At 44.5% G+C, this 21,903-nt stretch overlaps 1 protein-coding gene across 1 annotated transcript in view; it reads right to left on the bottom strand.

Moving 5' to 3' along the window:
- The window catches only part of GFI1B (growth factor independent 1B transcriptional repressor), a 58,495-nt gene that overhangs the window by 8,102 nt on the left and 28,490 nt on the right, over positions 1 to 21,903 (bottom strand). The window contains exon 2 of the mRNA XM_018565754.1: positions 6,784 to 6,899. Within this exon, the coding sequence (XP_018421256.1) occupies positions 6,784 to 6,899 (116 nt within the window). The remainder of the gene's footprint in view (positions 1 to 6,783; positions 6,900 to 21,903) is intronic.

Here is a 21,903-nt window from a genome sequence, read left to right as displayed (position 1 = left end):
TTGAGAGAAGAGGGGGGTGGGGAAATGATGACCTTCTAGGAGGGGCAGAGACACAAACTATTGCAAGAGTTGGGTCAGGATGAGAACATATTCTCCCCAGAACAAAAGTGGGTCGCAAACCCATGTCCAGTGGGTCGCCACATGCCTTCCACTTTTCTGGGTGAGAGGATCCTCAGTCTCCCCCTAGAAAAGCACTGTCAGTTCTCGCACCAAGCAGCCATTCAAAAATATGATGCCCGTTGCCGAGTGTCGACTTGAGGTCGGGCTATGGCCTCGACGGAGCTCCATCCATATGTGCATTGCTCACAGCTTATTACATTCTGGCTCCCGGCACCTCTATGGGCGTGCACAGGAGCTTTACAAGCAATGCACATATGGATGGAGCTCCTTTACAGCACAGCAGCCCACACTGGACCCCAAGTTGAGGATCCACTCCAGTTTCCGAAATTGCAACACAAACGCACCTCCCACCCACAGTTCGATTGCCTGCACCGGAAAGCGCAGTATCGCAACATGGAACATTTCAGTGCATCTTGGGTCGCAACTTAATGACCAAGGACAAATGTGGGTCCCAAGGTTACACACGTTAAGAACCACTGCTTTAGAGGAATTCATTAGAAAAGTGACAAGTTATCCAACAATCAGGAAAAGAGTGGATAGATGCAGGCATGACATCACCAGCATAGTCATGCTGACTTTATTTTCCCAAAAACTGCTGCATTCTGTAAAAAGAGGCAATTTCGGAGACCAATGGCCTATGTGTCTGCAACCTTAGAATAGAAACATTTCAGAACAACAGGTGACCATTGGGATTTAGCAGTCAGGGTGCCATCTGGGCAAATGAATGTCTCACAATAAATTAGTATACAGGTGAAACTCGAATAATTAGAATATCGTGCAAAGTTAATTTATTTCACTAATGCAACTTAAAAGGTGAAACTAATATATGAGATAAACTCATTACATGCAAAGCAAGATAATTCAAGCCGTGATTTGTCATAATTGTGATGATTATGGCTTAGAGCTCATGAAAACCCCAAGAACCCCAAATCCACAACCTCAAAAAAGTAGATTATTACATGCAATCAATAAAACAAGGATTGTACATAGAACAATATCGGACCTCTGAAAAGTACAAGCATGCATATGTACTCAGTACTTGGTTTGGGCCCCTTTTGCAGCACTAACTGCAATTACTTTTGCATGATATTCTAATTATTCGAGTTTCACCTGTAACTGCAAAATGTGTACCTTTAACACTTCTGTTGTCACACATTATACCCCTTATGGAGCAAGACAAATTTTTAAATGCCAGCCTATTGATTGGGCTGTAACTTTGTCATTACATAAAGTAGGGAGATAGCCTTAGAATTAAGCATTGCTGGTGGGTAGGTCTTGCAAAACAAAACTGTGCAGCTGAGTGTACATTCTCAGCATGCCTTGGTGTCGGGATATACTAATTCCTGCGCGTGTGCACAGTTCCTGGTCCAGCTAATCAAGATGGCCGGAGAAGCTGATCCCATAAGAAGACCAGGGGAGGATATTGGGGGTAACAAGGGAGCTCACAGATATTGCATTACAGAAGGCCAGGTAAATACAGAGGACTTTAGTTCTGCTTTAATGATAATTAAGTAATACTTATACTGTATTTTTTTTTGGGGGGGGGGGGGGGGGGACAATGCTTTTACTTGGCAATATTATGGGGAAAAAATATGTTTTGCATGTAATCTATAGACAAAAAGATGTAAGAAAACCAAAATATACACTTTTGTTTTTTACCAGTGCTTGTAAGCTATTCTTACTGAGAAAAAGTGCTACAGAGCATAGCAAAGTTATTAGTCATTAGTCAAATATTGTTTTTAATTGTATGATATTTTGTTCAATGTGTTGCTGCAAAAATACAGTAACAATTTTTTTTTAAAGTTTCAATATGCATGGTAAAAAAATAATAATAAATCAGCAAAAAAATTGCTTTAGGGAGAAGGGGAAAAAGAAGTTCATTGGGGCTGGTTAGCGTTATTAAAGGGTTAAATAGGTACAATCTTTAGGTGGTGAGCCAGTTTCTATTTCAGTGAGAAATAGAAACTTTTGTGGGTTCCACAGCTAATTTAAAAAATTGGTTTTTTTTGGCAGAAAACTGCTGCAGGTCCCACCAGACTGGACCTAGCATATGGCATCTGAACTGTTTCCAGGTAACCTGACAGACAGCTCCCATGCCTCTCTCAGCTTATAGGCAAGAAGAGCTCCTTTCCCTGCCCTTATACCCAGTTGTTAACCCCGACACATGCATGGCTATCAGGCTTCCTCCTCCCTCTGAGTGGGGCAGAGGGAACCGGAGCAAGCAGCTCCCCCTTTGCTTATTAGGATCAGGATCTATGCTTGTACCCAGGGGTATCCCTGAGGAAGGAATGGGGGTGTGTGTGCTGGTGCTGCATGCTAATAATCGGGGGATGGAGCTTTGGCTCTGGCCTCATACCTGCCCAGTTCCTGGCAACCAGTAACATCACTGGTTGCCAGGAGCTGAGTGGGATGCCAGCAAGAGCGTCCCAGGTTGCTAAGAGGTGAGCTGGGAGATGTGTATGGCCATTACACATCTCACAGCCCAGCTTTTAGCAAACTGGGATGCTCTGCCTGCCACCCCCCTCCCCCCCACATGACCCAAAAAGCCACAGGCTGACTCATTAAAGAGATGACCCTGCTTGTACCACCCTTTGTTAATTCCCCCCAGGGCCGGATTTACTTTCTCTGCTGTCCCAAGGCCAGGTTCCTCAACGTGCCCCCCTACCTGCCAACCCCCCCACCATGGAGAATGGGAGACCTGCAGGCTGCATACAATGTCGGCAAGATCACGTGTACAAAACAAGCGGCGGCTTCCCCACTGTACATTTAGCTCTGCTTGCCCAAAGCAGGGCTAAATGTAGAAAACAACTACCCACCCGGGCATCGAGAGATATCAGTTCCCAACCCCTGCTGCCCCTTTACTCCCTGCTGCCCCAAGGCTGGGCCTTGGTTGGCCTTGTGGGAAATCCGGCCCTGATTCTCCCCCTATGTATTAGTAAATAAAGCCTGCAAATATTGTTTATAAGGGAGCCACCGTCATTGTTCCTGTAACACAGAACGAGATTGGTTGATTTCTGACAGCTCCAAAACCATGGCAGGGAAGAAACACAAGTGTATACCAGGTATACTTTGTTGAAGTTTTGTTTAGGGCATAGCGGGTATGGCCATGGTTCATAATTTGTCAAGATGGGTTCTATTAACCTGGTAGAAAACTAAGCACATGGCTTATCTGTACTATCACTAGAACTATGAACAGGCACGCTATTCTCATTCCTGGAGCTCAAATTGGCTCCTTGATGCTATGCATGCTGGGTAATACACAAAAGCCTGCTTTTGAATCAAACTGCCTTCATTAAATATAATGTTAGTTAACAGCACAGTGTCAGCGATAGGGCTGTGTGTACAATGTATGTGTAATTTGCTAAAACCTGTGCTACAAAATGCATTTGTTGACACAGCGTGTGTGTGAGCGAGAAACCACAATGTTTATATAGACACTTGGCCAATTTATTTATGTCTGAAGATCCGGCTTTGATTGAGCTGAGAAAACAGATCATAACTGAGAATCCTCGTCATGAAGAAAAAGATCCCAGCCGAGCTTTCCTACCCGCACATTTCTAAAAGCTGCAAAATAACAGACGACCCGGGCACAGAGGCTGCAGACACTGGGATAAGGGAGGAGACAGGAAGGAGCCTCCCTGTCCCTCACTTGCTTGTCACTGGTGAGGCATCGAGATCAATGTCCTCAGTGGGGTTTTTTTTCTCTTTTTTTTGATTGGACAGCTTTGACCGATGGCGCTTGAATTACTTCATCCCGGCATGCCAGGTCTGTGCCCTGAGCTCCGCATAAGTAGCTCAGTGTACAAAAAAACAAATTGCTGAATGGCAACAAGTTGCTTTTGTGGCGGAAGAAACTAAGGCCCCTTTCACATGGGCTGATCAGGAGGGGATCCATACACGGATCCCTTCAGATTGGAGCAGTACAGATTGGATCTCACTACTGTGACATCAATGTCTATGCAGGTTTTTCCTCCAAAAAAACAAAAACTGCCAGACCCCATGTTGGTCTATGGGGAATCGGATGTAAAGGGACATGTGTCCATTTACATGAGTATACCCCTGATCTGGCACTATCATGTCCAGCGAAACGGAACTCAGTTCTGTTTGTTTTTCTGGATCTGGCCACAGTCGGGTGGGTGTTGGCTGTCAATAGACACCCGTCTGTTTAAACCCAGCTGCCCATAGACTAGCATTGAGCATTCAATAAGGACCAGGGCCGGATTTCCCACAAGGCCAACCAAGGCCTGGCCTTGGGGCAGCAGGGAGTAGAGGGGCAGCAGGGGTGTGGAATTCCTATGTCCCGATGCCCAGGATATGCAGTTCCAGGTGCGGGTGGCGGGTAGTTGTTTTGGCAAGCACGGCTAAATGTACAGCAGGGAAGCCACTGTACAAGTGATCCCGGCGATGTCGCCGAGATCACTTGTATGCAGCCTGCAGGTCTGCCATTCTTCATGGAGGGGGGCTTGGCGGGTAAGGGGTGGCGCATTGAGGAACCTGGCCTTGGGGCAGAAGAGAGAGCAAACCCAGCCCTGATCAGGGCATCAGATCAGTTCACTGCAAGGTACACTTAGTTGACCATGCATTCTACAATATGATTGTACAACCAAGCAAGCAAGCAGTGATGCTCATACACATTCTATGAATGCAATAATTAGTTCTAGTGACACATAAGAGCAGATCTCCCGTAGCTAAATGCTGCCTGGTCTATCTGATGAGTAAACAGTGATGTGAACATAAGATCAGTTCCAGAGAAACAGTTATACATGCTTGTGGATTACACAGAAAACCCATACACAGGGCTAGATTTGAATACAGCTCATTTGAATAAGCCTGAAGGGTTGGGAATAACTGTTGGCACTGCACAGGCTGTGTAATAATGATTCACACGGTCGCACCTGACTGTTCTCTGGCCTGGGCCTTTAAAGCAAACCTGTCATGAAGCAAAGGGGGGCTGCCAAACCATTTTAAAAATATCTAGTTTCCCGGCTGTTATGTAGACCATCCTCAATGCTTTTGTAGTTGATGGACCCGTGTCTTTATTCAACCTCATATACTATGTAACTACTGTATGTAGTCACTGACCTGCAATGAGTATGACCCAAAGTTACCCTCAAACCTCTCTCTTCCCTTCTAGACTCTGAGCATGTCCCAGCTTGAAAATAGATGTAAACTGTAACTGAATGACAGAACTGTGAATCACAAACAATTGTCATTTTTTAAAATACAACACTTATCACCTTTAATCGCCCTTTTTACATCTCAGTGTTGTTGATTTCCTGCAGCCACTTTTTGTCTTCATGCACTTCAGTGCATGGCATTTCTCAGGACGGGTTTTCTGATGGAAAGTGGACCATGTTTGCCCAATGTACACTATTTTGCCAAAAGTATTGGGACACCCCTCCAAATCATTGGATTTAGATGTTTCATTACATTTCCTTGCTACTAAATATTCCACGGTCACCTGTTAGTGGTATTATAACGAAGTGGCAGCAACTGGGAACAACAGCAACTCAGCCACAAAGTGGTAGGCCACGTAAAATGTAAAATTAACATCAGTACCTGACCTCACAAATGGTTCAACATTCCCATAGACACACTCCTAAATCTTGTGGAGGCCAGAAGAGTTGAAGCTGTTATAGCGGCAAAGAGTGGGACAACTCAATATTGAACCCTACAGATTAAGACTGGGATGCCATTAAAGTTTATGTGCGTGTAAAGGTCGGCGTCCCAATACTTTTGGTAATATAGTGCATGTTGAAATGGCCATCTGTTTTTTCCATCAGAAGCCTGTGTAACAGAGTGACAATGCAAAAGCAGAGAGAGAGAGAAGTCACCCTATAACAGGAAGTGCCTGAACAAGGAACCTTATGGCAGAATCACCAGGCATTATTTATGCAGACTTAGAAATGTTGAAAAATACTTATTTGAGATTTTATTGGCCGAAGTGGTAATTTAAAGTTGAACTAAACCCTCCAGTACTCACCTCACCTCAAGTGATTCATCATTCACCAGCTCTCATGCCTGTGCCAACATCTTCTCCCCAACTTCTTTTGGATTCGCTAGTTTGTATAGGTATGGAACCCAGGTCACACATAAATACCGTCCACTACCTCTGCCCGCCAGTCTCCCACCCGGTCAGGAACTCCTTGCATGCCTAACTGTGACCAAACTGCTTTTTCTAACAGTGGCAGAGCTCTAGCCTGTCACAATACACATTTACAAAGAATGCATAGAAATAAAGCTTTGAAAACATTAAGGGTCCATTCACATTTCCCCATCCCTGTGGGTTGCATTATGCACACACGTGTGCCACCTTCCCGAAGGCTCCCCAACAAGGGTGCAACACATGACCACATCACTTTACAAAGGCTGCATGTACATGTCTCAGCCAATTCACAATCTCAGCCAAATCACAATCTGCCTTCACACCAATGGGGAGGGTAAAACCCCGGCTTCATCCTCAGTGCTGTATGTTATGTGTAATATAAATAGGGAAGTTATTAATCTGTTTAATCATGGTGTTTATAAATTATATTTTTGGCATTGTGTCTGACCAGGAAATTATGTGACTAATGTACCTGACTCATAGACAGCTGCTCTATCTGCAGTGTATAGATAATACAATGATACAGGTCTTCAGTAAGCAATATGAAATACACTAACCATGACATAAAGCTGGGACTGGGTCATCGCCGGGCATCGACCTGTCATCTATGTAGCGGTGCTGTTGGTAGCTATGAGTCTTCTTTGTCTTCACCAAAAAGGAGCGAGGCATTTTTCTGCAATAAAAATATAGGTTTACAATTTACAAATGTAAGATACACTCTGGTCAAGACTAGGGATGCACAGATACTTTTCGAGTACCAGTGCAGATACTTGGCATTTTCATGAGAACTACCAGGGTTGCAGCAGTAGCAGCTGGGACCTGGCTCTGGTGCTCCACCACTGTCCTGAAATCATTAGTCTATATTGTTTTAGAAAAACTGTCACAAGACAATAAACAAAAATGTATCAGTACTCGTACTTGTAAGTACTCGGCAAGTACCAGTACTTGTACTTGCAAAACTGGTATCTGTGCATCCCTTTATTTATATTTATAAACACAAAATAATACATTAAAACAGAGATGTAAAAATCCAGGGAGCTCCGTGTGCTCCTTACAAATTAGAGACAAGGATCACCAGCACTCAGCAATATCTTTCAATATGTCCATTTAATTGGACAAAGCATCACAATAACAAATGCCACCGTTTCGGGGCCACACAGGGTCCCTTCCTCAGGGCGAAAACCATTTGCGAGCACCATTTTTGCATAGGCCGGGAATGCTGTGAGGTGTGCGGAGGGTTCTTCTATCTATCTGCTCCTTACAAATGACAGCTGCCTCCTAACTTTTGAATTTTTCTCTAGTCTAGTCTTGGAGCTCAAAAAGTATCGGTACTTGTACCGAGTACTGTACTTGGTATCGGTGCATCCCTAGTCAAGACCGACCAGCACAAGTCTTCAGTTTCTCAGGCAGTTTTGTGACACACCAGTCTACTCCAGTCCCTTTTGTTGGTTATCTGATGATCCCAGAACCCTTCTTCCTCTAATGTTTGTAATACAGGAGAGCTTTTCCCAAACTCCTCACTATCTTTTACATGTAGAAAGTCTGTAGACCCAAGTTCTGTACAGTCGCAATTCAAAACTGCCCTGTAAGTTTGAATGTGACAAAAATATGCCAAGCTGAGACAGAAGAAGGCTCTAAGATTAAGCTCCAACTAGGGAACAAAACACGTCAGAGAGACATGTGGGGCAGAGTGTCAGATTTTATGCTGGAACTGGAACAGTAAAGTTTACACAGAACTCAGATTAGGGTCATCTTTGAAGACCTCCTGACTTTAGCACAGTTACAGTGTTTTTTGGATAGCAGAGCTGTTCTTTTGAATGAGTTACCTTGAATTGATCTTTAGATTGTACCTAACCTAGCTTAAAAACATTTAGCCCTTTCCGCAGTTAGGCTAAAAATTGATCAGAGCAGAACAAAGGGTAGGGAAGGAAGCACCACAACTGAGTTAAACCTGTCTAGGAGGTAGGGGTCTATGTGGAGTAGGGGCCTGATGAGTGGATGATGAACAGTGGGGTATTGGGGGAGGTGCAATACCACACCGTTCATCATCCACTCATCAGGCCCCATCAGGCCACGTAGACCTACCCTACCTTCTAGACAGGTTTAATTCAATTGTAACGCTTCCTTCCCTACCCTTTGTCCTGCTCTGACAAACAACGGACACCCCGGTCCGTACAAACGTGAAGCAGCACACTGAGTATTCAACCTCCCAGCCCACACCTCCCTAAACCTCCCCGCCCCCCGAAGAGCCGAAGAACGCTGTGCCACAGGACAACTCTCCTAATTTTTCAGTCTAAAAATTGGTGCCTGTGGAGTTTTCTTGAACCCAGGCTTTACAAGGGGTCTCAACTACTCTTGAAGCAAAAGCTAAGTAGCAACAGTGCTTTGACCATGAAGAATAAACCAACTGGTTTGCTTTAGAGCCACCTCGCAGCTGTTTATACTCACCTCCCCTTCATTCTTTCCTTCAATCTTTTGAAAACAAAAATCCTGGTACTTCCAGGTAAAGGAAGCAAATAAATTCTTCTTCCTCCAATGGGACAACACCGATTGCTTAAAGCCACCTCCAGAGGAATGGGTGCCTCCAGAACAAGGTGATACCATTATAAAAAGTTTGGCTGAGGTTTAAAGGGTCACACAGAAAAAGTCACATGACCTTCCCAACCTCTTACAGAATTACAGACCGGAAGTGCAGAAAGTGGAAAGATTTTACAGGTATGTTAATATATCTGCTCGAAATCAGGGTTTTCCCTTTTCAAATGAAGGCTTTATTTAAGCTCTACACCACACTGTTGCGCTATGCAATTAACATAGATTTCCCTGTAATACACATTTAATTTCCCTGGTACATTATTTCCTTGAAACCTTTCCCTTTCCTTGGCAGCAACATTGTATTTGCCTTCTTTACTCTACATGTGAAGCCAAAACCCACCTTTATGACAAATGTAATATTGTAAGATAGAACAATATTTACTGTACTTATTATCAGTTTTGTTCTCCTTTGTTCCCTTTTTGTTTTCGTACACATTTATAGGCCCTGGAATTAACCATCCTGAGAAATGGTCAAATATCTCTTATAGCATTGGGTGAAAGCAGAAATAGCTTAGCTCACAGAATGCCATGCTTATGACTACTCTTGTACTCATTGGCTCAAGGTTTTCTGACACAGATTCGGCAAACTGCCTCTCCTCCATCCACTTTGTCCCCATCCTCGAATTGTCTTTAGTTATGATGTCTGGTCTTAAGGCTGTGATACTAAGGCTAGCCAGTTGACTGGGGTAGATGGCCCAAGAAAGCTGTCCTTGGAGTGCAAGACATATAAGTCTCGCTTTGATGGAGACACAAACAGCGATGCAAAAAAAATTGTTGGGGTTCCACTCTAAGTTTTACTTTGAAAAAAGGGGAAAAAAACTTGCAGTGTGAACTTTTTTTTATCAATCTGCACACAACTGAGGACTTTGTCTAAGAGCAGATGGCTTTCTTACCGAATACCTTCTCAATACTTACACCATATACCCTTAATGAGGTACGAGAACATGTGGCCCATTCAGAATTACCAATACCAAGCATATAAGCAGTGATGCTTCGCAATAATAAACACTATACTTCAGGCTCTAACTGAAAGGATGACAACAACTGATATCTATTGCTGGAAAGCTGAATTACCTGCTGTCTCACAGGGGCTCTGGTGGTCTTGAGACCTCTCCACCAAAAATGCTTGGTTCTCTGAACTGCCACAAATATTAGACAGTAAAATGAGGGTTATGATGGAAAAGGCTTGTTGCACTCCAGTGACGTGCAGTACCTCTTCCTCGGGTGAGGCATTCCCCAGCCCTGCCCCCCGCCGACCAAAGCCCCACCCACCGAAGCACCGCCCCTGCTGGACGAAGCCCCACCCCCAACCCGTCCCCAAGTTAGTGTAAGGGAGGAAGACAGGGAGGAGCCTTCCTGTTCCTCACTTGCTCCTTACCGCTAAGGCTCCGTGACAGATTACAACGCGGGGAGGATTTCCCTGCTGTGTAACCTGTTAGATGCCGATCTGAATGGAGAAAAAGCTGTCAGCTTCAGACATGAAGCTGACAGCTTTTTCCTTCATAATTCTAGGTGAGGCTCTGCCTCCCCTGCCTCCCCTGACTGCACGTCCCTGTTGCACTCCTTACCAGAAAGTCCCGTAATCAGGGAAGGGTGCTCGGAATGACCGGAAATTGCACACAATATGAGAAATGTCACCAGCACACCGAGTCTTCAAGGATAATCAATCGTGGGTTTATTGAATACTCATGTCAAAAACAAAAGCGCTTTTGGGGCAGCACAGGGTCCCTTCATCAGGCATGGCAATGACGGACAAATCAGAGCCTTACAGTCCTTGCAGTTTGCCCATAGATAATAACCCTGTAAAGGGTCAATCATTAGCCGGGGGTGCAATACAAGACCGTGCCAAATCAGGAATATGAAGGGAAAGGCTTGTTGCACTCCTTACCGGAAAGTCCCGTAATCAAGGAAGGGTGCTCGGAATGACCGCGGATTATGAGAATTGGTCATTACTATGCCTGAAGGGACCCTGTGCGACCCCGGAATCGCTTGTGTTTTTGACATGAGTTTTCAATAAAACCCACAATTGATTATCCTTGAAGGAACTCGGTGTGCTGGTGACATTTCTCATATTGAGTAAAATGAGGGTGTCACCCATCCTTGATGAATTCTCCATAATGAGGAAAAATCACATAAAAGCAACTCCAGATGCAAAAGAGTGACATCTTTGTTGTGTTCTCATGGAAGACACAGAGGCACAAATAATGGCAAGGACATTTTAACACTAAAGACTCTGAGAAATACAAGGAGCTGGTGGGTTCAACCTACCATCCGTCTGTATCAAAATTTGACTTTTAGGTGTAGTTTGCCTTTAATTCTCTTCTATATACTTGCAGAAATCTCAAATGGAATTTTTACTTAGGCCAGTTTAAGACAGACTTGCACAGAAGGCTTTGGGTGGAGGGGCATCTCTGTGTAGCCTCCAGATGTGCATTAAAGGAGGAAACATGACTGCATTCTGTAGACACATTTGCACCAACGTTCCTGCAGGGAAGAACGGATCCATACAATAGTATTTTGATGTTCACTGTCATCGACTGTGCTCTCCATTTATCACCTTTCTAAAGAGGAAAGGGGGGACCCCATAACACAGGGTTTTCCCAAGGTCAGGATAGCGTAATATCACTCCCTTAAGAGCCCAGACAATGTTCAAGTGTCAAGGTATACTTTTCCTCTTCTCTATAAGTCTTACAGACAACCTAAAACAATGCACTATTATGTGGATGGGATGAGCATGCTGACTCAGTAAAACAGAAGATAATAAAATGAAATATGATTGGAGTTTTGTAGCTGTAGCAACCCTATAGCATATATAGCATTCTTGTCTAATTTCTCCAAAAAAAAGGAAGGCAAAGCCTCGCTTTGCTTCCTGAGGAGGAGCGGAGCGGAGCTCAGCTTCCTGTGACATCGCTGGCTGTCTCCGCCCACACACCGCTCTGTCGATCTGTGACAGGAGGCTGAGCGGTGTGGGAGGAGAGTAGCCAGCCACTCACAGCACTCTCCTCCCACAGTGCTCGGCCGCCTTTCACAGTTTCTCTCCTCCCCGCTGGGACACAGATCAGTACCTAGCGGGGAGGAGAGAATAGGATGGATACACCACTGTATCGGCCAGAAAATGGCACTTTCGGCATTTAGCCAAAAGTGCCATTTTCGGCCGATATGTTTCGGCGGCTGATATATCGGTGCATCCCTAATACAAATATATGATTACAAATCTTTTATTTGCACATGAATGGAAATAGTGTAGATGATATGGTGATATGGTAGTTTTCACAGCCCCAGTCTATTGGTTGATCCGCAGTTTTACTACTTCCTAGCCGCCCGCTGCATTGTTAGCAGTGGCAATGCTGTATACATTGTAATGGATGCGATGCTTTGCTTAATGGCACAGCAAAAATTATATGGGACGGTGCTGCAACCACATTCCAAATGCTTGGCACACCATTGTGGCACGGTAGTTCAGTTTAAAAATCCCTCTTGCGATAAAAAAATAAAAAAAACGCATTTAGGAGACGGCAGTACCACCTCCTGAACATTGTGCTGCCCCCGCTCTACCACCCTGAGAAAAGCAATCCACCGTGGATTGCTTTTCAGAGGGCGATGCAGCCTGCCCCCCGTCTCACAGTCCAGTCAGCTAGGAGGGGTGGCACAGTGACCAAGTGCAGCAAAGAGAAATGAGGCCACCAACTGAGATATACCCTATGCAGGAGTACCTTGATCACGTGACTGGTTGAACAGAGTTTTATATATGTTGGTAGTCAAGACAGTTTTATGAATTTACGCTGTTGGCCTGAAGTAATACATTAAATGCATTTTTACCAGTCACCTCATATGGGTGCAGAACCCAGGTGTATGATAACAATGCCCTCTCATCATTGTCCCTCTGGCAGCTTGTGTGTGTTATCACATAGCTGTTATCTATAAATCTGCATAATCTTTAAACAGGGCTGAGAAAACTGATCTTTTGTTGGCACCAGACTTGATTTTACCTAGAACTCATTTGTTTGACATTTGCATTTGTCCTGCAAGGATTTAGCTTTGTGCTAATCATGCACACTACAACATGGAGCTGGCTGAGGGCCCGTAGACAAACTTCTGCTTGTTTTTTGAAACAAACACAGGAGAATGTCTATAAATAAAGCCACGGGGGCACTAGGTAGACTTAAAGTGATATTAAAGCCATTTTTGTTCTCCTTTAAGGAGATCCCCCTTTGCTGGGGATGTTGCTTTTTTTCTTTAAAAGTTCCTCATTTCTCGTTTTCTAGTGGGTCCCCGCAGCGTTCTTCCCCTCCGCCCCCTGCACGGGTGCCACCATCGTTCTAATGGAGGCACCCGTGCCCGCAGCGGCTGTGTGCGTCCATAGACACACACAGCCCTGTGGCAGGCCAGGCCCCTTCCCCCTTTGATTGATGGCAGAACGAGCCTATGAAATTCGTACAAACATCCATTTGGAACGAAATTTACATGTCTAGTTCAGAGCACCTGATTAGCTTTAAGAGATACCCTGTCCTCTCCCATTCTGAAATGCTGATGTACAGGGCATTACAAGATACATACTAATTCTCTTAATATTATTTTCTTAAAGGAGAACTATGGGGTCAGTGTTTTTCCGCATAGTTCTCCTCAGGGTCACGGGAGGACATAAACTAGCGTCCTCCCGTCACCCTAAGCTCAGTATACCGCGAGCTACAGCTCACAGTATACTGAGACCGCCGCAGCCGGGACGGATCCCGACATTACTGTCGAGATCCACCCAGCTGCGTGACTGACAGCTGACTCTGCCTATCTAGAGGCAGAGCCAGCTGTACCCGCCCCCTCCCCGTCCGTTCCGCCAGTCAGCGCTGGGGATCGGAGAGGGGAATCCCTGCAGGGAGCCGTGAGTGACAGTCACAGCTCTCTGCAGGGATAGATTGAGAAGTGAGCGAGCGACGGTAGGTGTTCGCTCACTTCCCGATCTATTGAGCCGACGTGTGACAGTTTCATTATCACACGTCGGCTCAAACTATGAGGCTGAGTGATTTTCACTCACCTCATAGTTCTCCTTTAATAAAAATGTTTTAATAATAACATAACAGAATTAAATGGAAGCCTTTTTTTTCTGCCTACACTATATTCTAGCTGGAACTAGAGTCATAAAGAAGGGTTTCAAAATGTAGACATCCCAACTCTCCCGGACGCTCCCGGAGTCTCCCGCTAGCTAGCTAGATAGCGGGTTCCCTGACACCTTCGAGAGAAACATTTTATCCCGTAAAAGTTTCTATCAAGCAGAGTAAACCTTTCCGGGATACCTGGTGATTCTACTGGCCCGGCCGCTGTCAGAATAAAAACAATAATTAAAATGTTAAAAAACAGATAGTAAGGGAACTAATGCTTTCCCTGCTATCTGCTGATTCCGCTATCTGCGGCCGCCGTCAGAATAGAAAAAGACAACAACAGATAGCAGGGGAATGAATAGCTAGGCTGCTCTTGGCCATTTCAAATTGCAAAAGCCAATAGCAGGCTGGCTATTGCACCCGCCCACTGCTGCTGTCAATCATCAATGTCATCCCCGTGATGGGAGATAGCAGGGAAATTAGTTTTTGCAGGTTGGGATGTCTGAAAATGTAGCAAGCTGCAAAAAAACAGAAACAACAACCATTGATACATAGACATAGTCATACACAGTGCTGGCTCACAGGAACAGACACATGCACAGTGTCATTTATTAAAGGACAACTATGGGGTTAAGGCTTTTCCCCATAGTTCTCCTTAGGGTAACGGGAGGACACAAACTAGCATCCCCTGTCACCCTAGGCTCAGTATATTGCAAGCTACAGCTCGCGGTATACTGAGACGCCGCAGCTGAAGCGGATCCCGACAATTGTGCCGGGATCCGCCCAGCTTCGTGACTGACAGCTGGCTCTGCCTATCTAGAGGCAGAGCCAGCTGTACCTGCCCCCTCCCCCGTCCGTTCCGCCAGTCAGCGCTGGTGGATCGGATCGGGGAGGGGGGGAATCCAGCCCGTCCCCTGTCACGTCAGAGAGCTGTGACAGGATCGAGAAGTGAGCGAACGCCGGTATGTGTTCGCTCACCTCCCGATCTACTGAGCCGACCTGTGACAGTCTCATTGTCACAGGTCGGCTAGAACTATGAGGGTGAGTGAAAAGCACTCACCTCATACTTCTCCTTTAATGAACATCTTGAAGCAACAAAATAAGTCGCTGCAATCGTGCTGGTGAACTTTAAAATGGAACTCTAGAAGCATAACCACATGGCCAATGTTCTGCCAAGTGACTTTCTTATAAGAGTCCCATAATGTTTAATAATGCAATCAAACATATACCTGTCTCCCTGTCTCTTTGTATCTGGATTACATTCACCAGGAACAAGCATTGGTCTCTTGTAATCTGGCATCCCGCTGACCACATTGGCTTTCCAGCGGGCAATGCGAGAAAAATGTAATAATAGATACAATACAGCGGGAATTTAAACTGACCTGTAGAAACTACACAAAAATACCTTTTTTCATAAGAAAGAGGACATGGAGATGCCACAGTTCACTAGTCACAGCACATGTAAACCCAATCTCTACATTTCTAAATGTTAACATGCTAGTGTCATTTCAAAAGCCGTATTCCATATTTTTAAATCTGCAGCCTTCATTAAAATAATACCTGGTGACCCTGCTGTGAGGTCCTTGTTTAGGCACTTCCTTTTATAAGATCCTGTCCCCCAACTGTACTCCTGTGTTGTCACTAGGGGATTCCATTAACGGAGAACTATGGGGGTAAGTGTTTTTCCCCATAGTTCTCCTAAGGGTCACCGGAGGACATAAACTAGCATCCTCCCAAAGCTCAGTATATCGCGAGCTACAGCACGTGGTATACTGAGACCGCCGCAGCCGTGTGATTGACATTACTGTCTGGATCCGCCCCAACTGTGTGATTGACAGCTGGCTCTGCCTATCTGGAGGCAGACCCAGCTGTCCCCGCCCCGTCCGTTCCACCAGTCAGCACTGGAGGATCAGAGCGGGGAGGGGGAAATCCCTGCAGGGAGCTGTGAGTGACAGTCACGGCTCTCTGCAGGGAGATGATCGAGAAGTGAGGGAGCGCTGGTATGTGCTCGCTCACTTCCTGATCTATTGAGCCGACGTGTGACAGTTTCATTGTCACACGTCGGCTCGAACTATGAGGCTGAGTGAAAATCACTCCCATCATAGTTCTCCTTCAAAATAATAACTGGTGATCCTGCCATGAGGTCCTCGTTTAGACACTTCCTGTTATAAGATACTGTCTCCCAACTGTGCTCCTGCGTTGTCACTACGGGATTCCATTGAGTAATACAAGTGTCCATTTCAAAACACATTGCGCAGGCATTGTTCAATGTTGTTGCCAACAGCAAACCCTCCCTGAGAAATGCTATGGTTGGAAACAAGTATTTTGTTAATAAAATAGTTTATAATACACAATACTTTAGCCAACTAAATGTTATCCATTTAGGGTTTACATCTAAAGAAGAACTCTGGGCAAATAAAAACTTAACCCTTGCAGTGGGGCTACCTCTTAAGCTGCCCATACACCTTACAACCATCGCACAACTTTCTTTGTGCGATGGTTGTAAGGTCATTAAAATCTCGTACGATCTGCCCATCTTGGACAGGCAGATTGTACTTGCGATCATCGCAAGCCCGCCCCGCTGAGGGGAGGGCTTGCCGATGATTGCAATGGTGAGCGGGCAGTGTGCGCTTGCGCACACCGTCCCGTGCGGCTTTCGTCTTACGTGCTCGTAAGAGGAAAATCGTGCGACCTTACAGTAAATGCGATCGCACGCTACCCATACACCTGCCGATTATGGTACGGTCGCAGGATCGCACCTTAACACTGTAACGGTTAAATGCTTGTTTTTCTCTAAGGTCTAAAATGTAAAAAAATTAACTCGCTTGATTCTCAGTTCTGCGGCAATGACCGCTCACCTCTCTTCCCCTCCGCTCTGGCAATGGCATGTCCCTCCGCGTCTGTATGTCCCTGTGTGTGTTGTAAAGTAGTCACCGCTCCAAGCTCACTCCCGTGATAGACTATAATCTCAATACAAATTAGTAAACTAAACATGAGATTGTAGTCCATCACAGGATCGAGTGTGGAGCGGTGACTACTTTACAACACACACGGGGACCATGGGGAAAGTAGTCACCCTCCAGAAGGAAGGACAGTGTCAGCACCAATTCAGAGATGATTTGGGGATCTACAGCCGAGTGATACACAAATAAGGTTCACTACTGGTAATTGGTAGGGTATTTAAATGTATTTTTAAGATTTACCTCTTGAGTTTAGTGTCACTTTAACAATAAATATACCCTGTAAATAATATGATATAATAATAGCATGCAGCGATATACATAAAAAAAAAAAATCAATTTTCATTAAAAGTACTTGAATTGATGATGAACGGCTGATGTCAAAGAAGCGGTGCCATGTGCAAGTGTACACTCCTGTTCACACCCAATGGCTCACGAAAGCAGACATTTCCTCTAATTCTTCAAACAAAAGTTTCGAGGAAAAATAAAAGAATTCCTATCTACCTTTTAGTCTCCTTTAGATTGATTTTGCTTTATATGTGGCGGATTTTCTTTTTTATTATCATTATTATTATTATATTGAGGATAAAAAAATGGTATTTATAAATTTCAGTTTACGGATTTATGTAAATAAATAACATGTACGTCTCTGAATACCCACATTAGCCTATAATTTATTAATGCATAAAAGCTGATCATCAACAATAAGTATAGGATATCATAATCAGACATGAAAAATAAAATACATTTTTTAAAAAGTTGGACAAACAGGGAAAATAAAACCAACATTCTAGATCTTCCTTTCTCAATCAGGGTTCCTCCTGCTGGGGGTTTCTTGACCAGTAAGCAATGGAAAATTGACCTTCTACCTACAGTGACCACCAGTGCTAGAGGAGAACCAATATAAGCGGTCACTTTTACACTGACCAGTAATGTTAGGCGACACCACACTTTTTTCTTTGCTGTTGTTATTAATATTAATAATAATAATAATAGCAGTAGTAGTAATAATAATCTCACAATTAATTACTGAAAACAGTTTTGTTGTATATGGCAGGTGGGCATTACGAAAATATCTGACCTGGGTGTCAAAAACTATGGGTGCATTACATTTTATATTTCTTTATTTTAGCATTTATCCATTTTTAGCAGGGGTTCCCTGAGACCTGTAAATTATTTCAAGGATTCCTCTGGGGTATAAATGTTTAGAAGGATAGAGTAGCTAAAACATAACATTAAAAACTACAGCAATAAGTGCAGATAAAAAAAACCTTTCATATTTAGACCCTTTTGTTTTACATGTTTTTCGTAAATATATATATATATATATATAGATATATATCTATCTATATATATAGATAGATATATATAGATAGATATATATACATTTTTGTGCATGAAAAGCTCAGTGTTCTTTGTAATCACAGTAATGTACCTGCCATACAAATTATTTTTATTCCATAAAATGGGAGAATAAAAATAAATACAATTTCACATGTGTAACTCTAAATTATTACAGTAGAAAAATGTGAAGTTAAAATGGTGTTTTAAATTTTTTTTTTTTAAATCTCTCTACAAAATGTATGCATCTTAGAACGATATGAATAAAACAAAAAGGTGTTTTCAGAAATACCATTATTCTGGAAAAAATGGATTTAACAAAAGACAATTAAAAATATATATCAATGTTTGAAAAATGTCAGCAGCAGCAGCAGCAGCACAGAGGTGAATAGCGTACGGTGATGATTAATATATAGTACCTGTCTGCTCCTGCTGATACAAGAATGATTGCAGGATCCCGCTCTCTCCACTTGCTAGTGATACACACACTGATGTGTAACAAAACTGTCCTCACACCCTTCTATCTGGCCCGTGCTTCTCACCCCGCCCTGATTTTTCAATCTGATTACTTGTGTCAAAATCTGGTGGAGTCACAGCCAATAAGGAAGCTCTGAGCAATGACAATATTTGCTTATCAAAACTCCAACAGACTTGTAGGGTTGAGCACAAGCTCTCCTCCAGTGTGTACGATAAACAGTCCCAAAAACTTTTTTCCGAATTCTGTTTTTGCAGTTGGAGCTTATCGAAGGCAGCCAAGTGCCCGCTGTTTTTCATGCAAAAATGGTGATTTCTGTTGCTGCCAAGAAATAAAACCTAAAAGAGTATGAAGAGTACGTAATACAAGTACAGAATCACTTTTCAGAGTTGTTGTATCTGGTGCACATTTTTTACTACCAAAAAAACCTGTTGCGGTTTATATCAGCACTGAAATGTACATTGTAGATGTATTGCAACATAGATCTGTTTAGGTATTATTATCAGCAATATTTATTTATGGTATTTATTAGGGATGCACCGATACTGATACTGGTATCGGTGCGGATAGCGAGTATTTGGGCGAGTACTGATTGGCCAGGAAGCTGGCTCCATGCTCACTCGTCACTTGTGACGAAAGAGCATGGAGTCGACTTCCCGGCTGTCACGTACCTGGTTGGAGACTGATTGTATTAGGAGGCCTCCCTTGCACCTCGCGTCCTGAGGACTCTGAGGATGGGGACAGGGTCCAAGTAGACAGCGAGTGGCACACATGAACGGTACACAGGGGTGAGGCAGAGGCAAAGTCAAGTAAACAAATCCGAGGTCAGTAGCAGGCAAGAAAGGCCAAGACAAATCCGGGTCACAGCAAATCAGGAAGGAATACACAGGATACACAGGAGAGCTGAAGATAATCCAGCAATATGGTGGTGCTCTGGTTTGGTTTATATAGAGGAAGTGATAAGGGTGATGTGCAGGGCCGTATTTGCTCTCCCTGCCGCCCCATGCTGCCGCCCCTCTGCTACGTGCCACCCCGAGGCCGGGCCTCAGTGGCCTTGGGGGGAATCCGGGCCTGGTTATGTGTCACTTCCTGTGCGCTGTTTGGCCTGCTTTTGCACGGCTGGTCCATGGCCACCGTGCAAGCGCGGAAGAGCACGTTTCTCACTGGAACGGGAAAGCGCGCTTGGCAAATGCGCAGTAACAGGGGGTCTCTTGCGACGGCCAATCAGGAACCCGGGCAGCGTGTATTGACGCGCTGCCCGGCTTCCTGATTGGTCGGGTAGCTGGCCAATCAGGAAGCCGGGCGCCGGCTTTCTGATTGGCCGGGAAGCCGGCTTCATGCTCCCTCGTCATCTCATGACGAGGGAGCATGGCCAATCAGGAAGAAGGGCGCCACGTCATTACACAGCGCACGTCATTGATTGGCCAGCAGGCTGGCTCCATGCTTTCTCGTCACATAGTGACGGCTTCCTTGTTAATCAGGAAGCCGGGTGGCGAGTCTTTACACGCTGCCCGGCTTCCCGGCTAATCAAGAAGCCAGGTGGCGAGTCATTACATGCTGCCTGGCTTCCTGAATGGGACTTCTCGGTACCAAAATACCGGTATTGGTGCATCCCTAGTATTTATAAAGCGCCAACAATTTACGCAGCGCTTTTACATAGTTGCACATGCACATCAGTCCCTACCCTCAAGGAGCTTACAATCTAAGGTCCCTATCTCACATGCATACATAGAGGGCCAACTTAGAGAGGAGCCAATTAACCTACCAGCATGTCTTTGGAGTGTGGGAGGAAACTGAAGTACCCGGAGGAAACCCACGGAAGCACAGGGAGAACATGCAAACACCTTGCAGATAGTGACCGGGCCGGGATTCAAACCAGGGACCCCCAGTGCTGCAAGGCAGAAGCGCTGTAGAAGAGATGTAGTTCTTGATGAACCAACCGCAATTTACATAGTGTATTGCCAGCTTAAGGGTTACAGACTAGATTTAGAATTTATTTAGGGAACATGTTCAGTTTACGTTATTGAAAAACAATGTGAGAGTTTAATACTAGAGGCTGTTGTTTTTTTTAAAAAAGTACTTATTTCCTCGTTTTCTAGTGGGTCCCCGCCATGCTCTTAGCTCCGCCCCCTGCACGGGTGCCACCATGGAGGCATCCGTGCGCACTCGAACCCGCAGCGGCTGTGCGCTCCCCTTCTTTCTTTGATTGATGGCAGAAGGAGCCTATGGCTCTCCTTTAACCCTTTGTTAAGGCAGACAGTGTTCAAATTTAGCTCACAACTAATCATGAAATCTGCCAGCACAGTAAAGACAGTTAATTAGAGTAAAGTAAAAAAATTGGACTGGAAGCCAGGCCGCCTCGCATTATGAAGTCGGCTTCCTAGCCAATCAGGAAGCCGGGAGATGGGTCATGACGTGCCGCCCGGCTTCCTGATAATCCGGGCTCACGGATGCTGGTATCGGTATTCGGTATCAGCAAGTACCGGAAAAAAAAATGGTACCCGTACTCGATATTGAAAAAACGGTATCGCTGCATCCCTACTTCCTATGATAGGTGACTGCACACCATTGGAGTAATGTGTGATTATGTGTTAATAATCTCTGCTACATGCTAGTTGTGTAGCTAACACCAGGGGAGGGCTGCGCAGGGGGCAAGAAGGCATTTCCCCCATCCCCTGGGACAATAAAAATAGGATATGTTGGGCTGGTGCCTCTGAGTGGAGCTACAGAGAGCTGCAAAGGAAGTCAATGATGGAAGAATGCCAAACTGTAAAAGATATTGTGTTTATATGTCGAAGCAAACCAGTCCAGATTCTGCACACTAAACTATTTACATATTTTAAAGAGGCAGGAAAACACTTTAAAACAAACTGCCATTCACTTTTGTATCTACAGGTGAAACTCGAATAATTAGAATATCGTGCAAAGTTCATTTATTTCACTAATGCAACTTAAAAGGTGAAACTAATATATGAGAGAGACTCATTACATGCAAAGCAAGATAGTTCAAGCCGTGATTTGTCATAATTGTGATGATTATGGCTTACAGCTCATGAAAACCCCAAGAACCCCAAATCCACAACCTCAAAAAAGTAGAATATTACATGCAATCAATAAAACACGGATTGTACATAGAACAATATCGGACCTCTGAAAAGTACAAGCATGCATATGTACTCAGTACTTGGTTTGGGCCCCTTTTGCAGCAATTACTGC

The sequence above is a fragment of the Nanorana parkeri genome, unplaced genomic scaffold (assembly GCF_000935625.1).
Source record: "Nanorana parkeri isolate BGI_ZX_2015 unplaced genomic scaffold, ASM93562v1 scaffold884, whole genome shotgun sequence".
NCBI classification, from domain to species: domain Eukaryota; kingdom Metazoa; phylum Chordata; class Amphibia; order Anura; family Dicroglossidae; genus Nanorana; species Nanorana parkeri.
This window is presented reverse-complemented; position numbering and strand designations above follow the sequence as displayed.